The sequence below is a fragment of the Aptenodytes forsteri genome, unplaced genomic scaffold (assembly GCF_000699145.1).
Source record: "Aptenodytes forsteri isolate BGI_AS27 unplaced genomic scaffold, ASM69914v1 Scaffold231, whole genome shotgun sequence".
NCBI classification, from domain to species: domain Eukaryota; kingdom Metazoa; phylum Chordata; class Aves; order Sphenisciformes; family Spheniscidae; genus Aptenodytes; species Aptenodytes forsteri.
In genome coordinates this window covers 1,219,053-1,228,091 of record NW_008796046.1, presented here as the reverse complement: position 1 = coordinate 1,228,091, position 9,039 = coordinate 1,219,053, and the positions used below count along the sequence as shown (strand labels likewise).

The following is a 9,039-nucleotide window of genomic DNA, read 5'->3' as shown; positions in this document are numbered from 1 at the left end:
AGGTGGGGAATGGGCCGTGGGCAAGAGAGAGAGAAACGAAGGGAGAGAGAGAAGGCGGCGACGGTATAAGGGCTCTATAGGGGCGATGCAAAGCTGATCCGAGCAGATGGCTTCCTGCCACCTAAAACTTCCACGTCGTGAAATCCCATTAAGCGCAGAGTTTAATAAAGTTCTGGATATCAAGAAGAAGCAGCTATTTAAAGCCTTGATCACCTGCCAAACGTGGCTTTATGGGCCATATTTCCTGCCCCAGATCACTTCTCTCTTCTCTCATCTCCTGGCCGTGCTTCCCCCTCTGGCCTCCTTTGTAAAATGAAATGCCCAGCGACGGTGCTGCCATAGCTGGTGCCCAGTCCAAGGTGTTCCCATGCAGGGGTGTCCGGGGTTAAATTAATACAATTATAAGCAGGACTCCTGGAGTCCAGGTAGGGTGAACCCTCTGGATGAGCCCTTGCCCTTTATAAAGGTTTTATTTCTTTCGCCCCAGTGGGGTACGGCGTCGTGTTGGTACCGAGGGTGCGCGGCACCGTGCTGGGAGTATGAGCTTTCTGATAAACAGTTTCAGGTGGAGAGGAAAGAGCCCGGAGCAATCAAAGACATGAAGAGCACCAAGCAAACAATGATCATTTGCTGATCTAGACAAATTATAATTTAAAAAACATACGCATTCAGCAGAAATTACGGCTCATCATCCCATTTCTGAATGAAAATAATGCAAAGGAAACTTTCAATAATTCGTCTTTGCCTGGAAATATCTTGAAAAACTGGCCTCCAAGCCAGAGTGGGAAGTGTGAGTTTTCTGTTGGGGGCTTTCAACAGTGCTGGGTTGGTGAGATACATATTTTTCTTTTCCTTCTTCTTTATGTGTCCTGCAGGGAGAAAAAATGAAAACTCTGGCCCCAAACCCTGGGAAAATCAAGTCCTTCTCCCTGCACTGTACGCACCACGTGTTAACTGTGACTAAGGTGAGGTTGTGAAATCGTTCCAGAGGTGGGGAAAAACTTGAAGCTTGATCTCCATGGTTTCACCTTGCTTGAGGAGCTCTATATAAATTCCAGGTGTCTGTCTTCCGGGATGTTATATTTAGCTTTGTGCTCCTCAAAGAGCTTGCACAATTCGTTTAGGTATTTCTGATGGACTTGATCAACCTCTTCCTCAGAGGGTCTGTGCTTCCTCTGCACTGGAATTGGCTTCCCAACTGGAAAACAAGCACAGGCGTTAGGAGGAGCCAGTGTCAGGTCCCTCTGGACACTTCACACTTCTTAGCACAGAGCTGGGGTCCACCTCTCCAAAGGCGCGGTGGATGGATTCATATGACCAGTCATGTCCTGGGGTTTGGGAGGCAGCACAGCCCGGGAGGTAGGGAGATGGAGGTTCAGATCCTGGCCTCCTAGGTCACATCGCTCCTTGCCTCAGTTTCCCCATCTGCAAAGTTGGTTAATGCCGAAGACCCTCTGTGTAGCTCTCTGAAGTAAAAAGTACCGCATCCCAGTGCAGTCCCTACAGCTGCTCCTAACATCTCAGATGTGCTGCAGACAAAGACAACGTCATCCTAATATTTGGGTTGGGCTTTCCAAGCTGTTCCCACATGGCCCTGGGAAACTGCATTGCAAATGGGGAAACTGAGGCACGGGGGAGCCCAAGGCTATCTGAATACACAAGCGATTGGGGTTCTTCCACTTTGCTCAGATCAAAGCCTCAGCCATCAGCCTCAGCCTGATTTTTATTAGGAAGCAAGTACCCACTTATCTTTAGAAAATCATGCTTTTTTCAAGGGCAAATCTAAATAATTTGATTCCCAGCACTAGAAGAAGCCCCCTCCCATCTCCCAGAGCAACCAGCAGCAGGACCAGGTGCTTGCAGGGGACAGGGAAGTCCATGAGATACCTCTCTTGCTCTGGTCTCTTACTCAAATTGTGTTTGTCAAGTGACGGAGGGTTTCATCATCGTGTAACGCTGCTCCTCATCGGACTAATGAAGAGCCCTTGTGATACTGCACAGCTCATAAACCCATTGAGACAATCCAAACAGGTTGTAAAACAATTAGAAGTAATTGCTGGCTGTCAAACCTAATCAGTGGGGTGAGCTCTGACCTTTCCAAACAGCCTCTTTAATTAGACTAATTCACAGAGCATCAGTCATGCCGGTGGGCCAAGCATGGAGTTGTTGAAACCAGGCAAAACTTCTTCAAAACCAAAGACTTTCTTGAAATTTGGTCTCCTGTGGGCATGGTCTCAAGTCGAAACAGCGTGACTCGTTCACGTGCAAACAGGTTGGGTTTTGTGGCTGTCTGCACGGGACACCGAGCAAACCTGCAAACCGTGTAGGTCTTGTCCTACTTGTGTTTGTGAAATTAGCTTTAACCCAACGCTACTGCAGTGGTTTGTACCATCGGGTTGCGCTGGGATTGGGGTTGGCTGCACCCCACAGGGGTGATGGGGTGGCCATGTTTGCTCTGCGGCTTTCTCAGCACAGCCCAGATGACCTGGGCTCTGCCGTAAGACCAAGCCAGGGTCCCAAACTAGCGTGACACGTGAGCAGTTGGGAATGCTCCTTTGCCAGCACATTTCTAGCCCACCGCATCTCGTGCTCTCTGCCATGATGCTCCAGCCCGGCAGGAGGATGACACAACCCAGGGACCGTCCCTGCTCCCCCCTTTGGCCAGGGTGAGTGTGGCCGGCATCGTGCCGGCGTGCCGAGGAAGGACTTACCCACGGTGCAGATGGGCCGCCGGTAGGGTACCAGCCCGAAGCTGTACTGGAAGATGCCTCGCGCGTAGAAGATGGGAAGGGAGATGCCCATGATCTGCTGGAGCCGGTGCTGGAGCTGCCGCAGCCAGGAGCCCTTGGGGTTTCTCACCTGATCGAAGAGGTCGTTCTCCCCAAAGGAAAAGATGGGAACCAGAGGGGTGCTGTGGGGTGCCAAACCCAATGTAGGGGCATGAAGATTAGCAAAGCCCACCCCAAAACACCTTCCCCACTCTCCAAAATCAGCAGGAACACCCCATTACCCAGCCACAGACCGGAGCATTCCTCCCCAAGCGCCCCTTGACCCCATCCCCTGCATCACCCGTGCTCGATGGCCAGGCGGACAAATCCCTTCCTATTCTTCAGCAGCAAGGTGCAGGATCCCGGCCGGGCATCCAGCGCCTCCTGCGCCCCGCCGACGACGATGGCCAGCATGTTCCCACCCTCCGGCTTCTGCAGCACGTAGGATGCGCTCTCCTTGTCGGAGGAGACAAGGCCTGGGGGGCAGAGAGGAAGAAAAAAACAAGCATCTGTAAAACCGACACGACTGTGGTTCGCTCTGTATCTTTTTTCCCCGTTATCCAGCTCCGGAGGGGTGCCAGGCACTTTATTTTCAGAGTTTTCCTACACTTTGGCGATCTCAGCCCAGCTCCTCTGAAAGGTGCTGGATTCATGCATAGCTCCGCTGTGTGAATATACAATTATCCCTTTGCTGTCTCGGGCAGAAGTGAGAAACGGGGAAAAAAAAAGAGGAAAAAAGTAAACTGAGAACTAGCTGCGCTTAAGCCCCAGGGAAAATCTGTTTCAGTTTGTTGTCAAATGAAACCATGTCCAACCCTGAACCATTCCAGAAGTGGTGAAACATTTGCTTTAGGTCAAAACACACACGAATTTCAGTGGATGCTGCTAATTTAAAGTGGAATTCAATGCAGAATTTGGTCCCTTGTTGTTATTTACTTACAAAAGTTAGAAACCTTTAATTCAGAAATGACAAAGCAACGGGTTTTTTTATTTTTTAAAAAAATCCTTGTTTCAGGGGCTGAAATAATTTGCAAATTAAAACCTCTTTGTCAAATGGATTCAATCGACCTGAAAATGAGCTATGCACCGAACTCCCACATTACAGCGATTAAACCTTCTTTCGCCTGGGTCATAACTCTCTCATATCTCACTGTTATGATTCCTCGCTCTCCGTGTAAATATTTTTTCAGCAGCAGGAGCCAGGGTTTACATGGAAAACAGGGTGACGAATGCCCTGGGGTATCTCAGACGGAGCTGGATGCCTATGTTTTGTCTATTGAATCCTGCCTACGACATGAGCCCATTTGGCTGGAGAAGTGGCCGTTCCCCAAGACCACCGGTGAGAGATGGAGGTCATCTCCTGCCGGTCTCCAGAAATCTCTCCAGACTCCCTTTTCCCTCTCTCCATTTAATTCTTACCTATTCCTTTTCATTTCTTCTTCCTCTCCTGCCACGGGGTTTTGCAACAGCGCGAGCTGCTATTTGCATCCTCTCTCCCCGGCTGCTGCTTCCCGGCAAGCAGCAGCAGCAGCTTCGGAAAAATAGGTTTTCTCCTTCTTTCAGTGGCAACCACCATTTCCAGCCTGAATGTTATTTGCACGGGAAGAAAGAAATACGGGACCCCCCTGTCCTGCTGGTCTCTACTGACTCAGCGTTTCTGCTCACAATCTGCTCTGCATGGTGCTGTTACACAGCGCCTGGCACGGCGGTGCCCTGAGCTCAGCGGTGGCCCGTGAAGTCGAACAACATAGACAGGAGCTAGGAGGGCAATTTTTAACTTCAGAGAGTTTTTGGATGCCACCTCCAGCAGCTGTGTCCCTGCATGGGATCAGATCGGCCACAGATGGGGACAAACAGACCCTTGCCTCCTCTTCCCAAGCCTCCCTGGTGTTTTCACTCTCTGGTCCCCCAAAAAGCATCTGACTCACCCACACATCCCACCGCTTGCCCACGCTGCCGCCCTGCTTACCTGCGCTCATCAGGCAGTCCCTCAAGAAGGGGACGCGAAACCACAGGGAGAGCATCATCAGGTGTGGGGTGATGCCTGGGAAGAGCGTGGAGAAGCCCGATGCCTCTGTGCAGAAATTGAGAAAGGCTCCTGCTGCCAGGATCCCGTGGGGATGAAACCCCACCAGGTAGTTCTGCCTAGGGTCCAGCTCTGCCGTCTTCACCAGCTGGACACAGGGATGGAGCAAAAAAGGGGGCCATGAGTTAGTGCTGTCACCTTGGGGGGGATGGAGCATTGGCTACGGAGAGCAGATAGGAGATTTCTGGAGGGGGGTCCCTAGCACCCACCGTGCCTTCTGTTGGAAGAGGTCAACTGGAACAACTCAATCATTTTTCACTGAGATGTATTTCCTTGCCTGTATTTCCATCTCCTCCCACCCACTGGCCCAAAATGACATTTCCAATGGCGCAGTTTCTCATGTTGCTCCGAGCTGGCCCAGATGCTGTTGGGAACCTACTTTGTTTAAAATGTCCTCCGATACATTTTCTAATATGGGGAAAAAAAGCTAAAAAGTGAGAAAAGGGTGATTATTTCCACCACCACCCCTCCACCCCACAACCAGAACAGCAAAGGGAGCGCAGAATCCCTCTGGCGATGATCCATGTAAAGCTGCTACCTGGCGCAGGGACACGTCCCTGCTCAACAACACAGTGTGGACCCAAGGTTTGTCCTGTCCTGAAGTACATGGGTTGACGGTTGGACTCAGTGATCTTAGAGGTCTTTTCCAACCTCAATGATTCTATGATTCTATGATTCATGTCGGGTGATTCAAGGATGCTTTTGTACTTGGTAAGGTGAGATCCAGCTCCCAGACATCTAACAGAGAACAAGTTGATGGTTTTCTTTCCACTGGGGAAAGCCTGCAAGAACCCAGCCGCCTGTGCCCGTGTTAGGTGTCCAGGTAATCCATCAAAGAGCAATGGGTGTCTGCCCAAGGTTGCTGCAGTTTTACCGGGAGGAGGGAATGGGGAATGCCCATGCCCAGCCTCTAGAGATGGACAGCATGGGTTGCAGATACAGTGCAGCCCATGGCCAGCCCTTGAAGGCTGGCTAAGCAGCTAGCTGAAATACTCGGCCAATCTGAAAGTGGGTTTGGAGCCTGGGAGATACTACATGGGAGAACGGGTGCCACAGCAGAAGAGGGGACGATTAAAAGGGGATAAGGGACAACCAGGGTTTGGACTATGTGCGCTACGCTTGCTGTGGACTGCCCAGAGGAGAGGGGCTGGTGTGACAAACCCACCCTCGAGCTACGCCACAGAGAAGACCCCGCCATGCCAACACCAGCCAGCACGTGCGTAACCCAGGCAGAAGCAGTCAAAACTGAACGCTGATGCCTCTGCACCCTTTCTGTGCGTGCCGAGGATGCTCACAGCACCGGGGGAGGATGAACCTTTCCAAGGTTAGCCATCACAGAGCCACCGTGAATTTCCAAACAGCTCAAAGGCACTTGCGCTCAAGAAGAACCAAAGCCCTGTGCGTTGTAACGCGTCGCCCCTCCGAGTACCCCGGTCCCATCCGCACTCGGGGAGCAGCTAATGGTGCATGTGTTTTCCTAGAAGCAGCCAGAGCCGCAGGTTAATCACGAGGGTGTATTTTACTTTCTTACGTCGTGGCTAATTTCCCATCTGTCCTAAGGCACTGTTGACTGTACACATGTGCCCATTCAAGCGCCTGCTCCTAATGAGGGGAACGGGCAAACAAGAGTCCCACCGCTGCCCGGGCGCAGAGGTGCCTAGGCAGGAAGAGGGGCAGATGGCTGAATGACTAAGTGCCCAGGGCCCCCTGCCACCATTTGCTCATTTTTGAGTAATCTCGGCTTGCATCAATGTTTCCTGCATTCATCTTCGGCTTCCAAACAGCCTTTCATCTCTGCGTGATTTATAAGCAGGGAGGCGAGATGCTCGGGTGTGTTGGAAACCACTAAATCTTCATCTGTGTGTGTGCGGGGCAGCAAGAAGAGGTGGGTGACAGCAGGCTTAACACCTGGCTGCACCCCAAGCTCACACCACCCTCCTTGCTAATGAAGAGCCGAACTCAGGGTATCCACTGGGCTGTGCAAAATGCTTCAACGGGAGAGTTCTCCTGTGCTAAGACACCTCACTTCCTTAAAAACCCTCCCTAGGAGACATCCAGCTGCTGCCTTGGTGCTCACCCCAATGAAAGGGGAGGGAGGACAGGAGAGGAAAGAATGAAGAATAGGGCCTGTAGCAATAGGACAAGGGGTAATGGTTTTAAACTAAAAGAGGGGAGATTCAGACTAGATCTAAGGAAGAAATGTTTTACGCTGAGGGTGGTGAAGCACTGGCCCAGGTTGCCCAGAGAGGTGGTGGATGCCCCATCCCTGGAAACATTCCAGGTCAGGCTGGACGGGGCTCTGAGCAACCTGATCTAGTTGAAGATGTCCCTGCCCACGGCAGGGGGGTTGGACTAGATGACCTTTAGAGGTCCCTTCCAACCCAAACTATTCTGTAACTCTATGAATCTCTGATAAGAAGTGAGGGAAGAAGGAGGTTATGTCCCCTTACAAAGAACTAGACACCCACCAACCAGCAATCTTTCCAGCTCTATTTCTGGCTGATCATATCTTCTTTTGGTACTTTCCATTGAGATCACCTTGTGATTTATTTTATTTGTTGTAGTGCACACCTATTTTCAGCTACTGCATTTTTCATCTTGATCTGCATTATCCTATTATTTTCTGGGCTTTTTTGTTTGTTTGTTTGGGTTTTTTTAAGGCTAATTCTGGCTACAGACAAAGCCAAACGCAACCCCTGGTGTTTTATGATGCCCCTGGATGGCACATCTGTCACTGATAAATGATTCCTCATCTCCCTAGTGGCCTCAATGCCACTAAAGTCTCGATGCCTACCAACTATTGTTGCTTCTGGATAGGGCCTTTTAAACCACACACGCATTTTGGAGCTTGATCATGATCTATATATCCAACTCTATGTATCCTATGCATCCGGATGACAGGAACCTCATGAAGTTCAACAAGGAGAAGTACAAAGTCCTGCACCTGGGGAGGATCAACCCCATGCACCAGTACATGCTGGGGGCCACCCAGCTTGGCAGAAAAGGGCCTGGGTGTCCTGGTGGACACCAAGTTGAATATGAGCCAGCAATGGGACCCCACAGCAAAGAAGGCGAATGGTATCCTGGGCTGCATTAGATATATCACCAGCAGGAGGAGGGAGGTCGAAGTACAAAGTCCTGCACCTGGGGAGGATCAACCCCATGCACCAGTACATGCTGGGGGCCACCCAGCTTGGCAGAAAAGGGCCTGGGTGTCCTGGTGGACACCAAGTTGAATATGAGCCAGCAATGGGACCCCACAGCAAAGAAGGCGAATGGTATCCTGGGCTGCATTAGATATATCACCAGCAGGAGGAGGGAGGTCGTTATTCCCCTCTATTCAGCACTGGTGAGGCCACACCTGGAGTACTGTGTCCAGTGTTGGGCGCCTGAGTGCAACGGAGACATGGACATACTGGAGAGAGCCCAGCGAAGGGTCACGAAGATGATAAAGGGACTGGAGCATCTCTGCTGTGAGGAGAGGCTGAGAGAGCTGGGACAGTTCATCCTGGAGAAGAGAAGGCTCGGGGGGGATCTCATCAATGTATATAAGTACCTGAAGGGAGGGTGCAAAGATGACAGAGCCAGGCTCTGTTCGGTGGTGCCCTGCGGCAGGACCAGAGGCAATGGGCACAAACTGAAACACAGGAGGTTCCCTCTGAACATCAGGGGGTTTCTCACTGTGAGGGTGACCGAGCACTGGCACAGGTTGCCTGGAGAGGTTGTGGAGTCTCCATCCTTGGAGATATTCAAAAACCACCTGGGCACGGTCTGGGCAACCAGCTCTGGGTGGCCCTGCTTGAGCACAAGGGGTTGGACCAGATGACCTCCAGAGACCCCTTCCAACCTCAACCAGTCTGTGATTCTGTGATTTTTTAATCCCTGCTCTAAGCCATGGGCAGCTAGAAGGTAGGTGTCTGGTCATTCAAGAGTTGGTGGATCTGGTCAATGTTTCTGCAAGAGCTGTCCCCTGCAGTAGCACTGACCACATCTTAGTGACTTAGTTGAATTATTTGCCTCTTTCCGCTTTGTAAACTGGGCTTCTTCCATGGCATAAGAAAAGGAGGGGAGAGAAGGTCCCCATGTTATCACAGTGTCTACTCACTTTTGGATGATTTCATAGGATTATAGAATATCAGAATGGTTTGGGTTGGAAGGGACCTCTAAAGCTCATCTAGTCCAACC

At 51.0% G+C, this 9,039-nt stretch overlaps 1 protein-coding gene across 1 annotated transcript in view; it reads right to left on the bottom strand.

The window, feature by feature from the left end:
* Window positions 1-1,043: 1,043 nt before the first annotated feature.
* The window catches only part of MOGAT2 (monoacylglycerol O-acyltransferase 2), a 28,903-nt gene continuing 20,907 nt past the window's right edge, over window positions 1,044-9,039 (bottom strand). The window contains exons 3-6 of the mRNA XM_009286116.1: window positions 4,738-4,942; window positions 3,070-3,244; window positions 2,712-2,911; window positions 1,044-1,198 (exon numbers count right to left, since the gene is read on the bottom strand). Of these exons, the coding sequence (XP_009284391.1) occupies window positions 1,044-1,198; window positions 2,712-2,911; window positions 3,070-3,244; window positions 4,738-4,942 (735 nt within the window). The remainder of the gene's footprint in view (window positions 1,199-2,711; window positions 2,912-3,069; window positions 3,245-4,737; window positions 4,943-9,039) is intronic.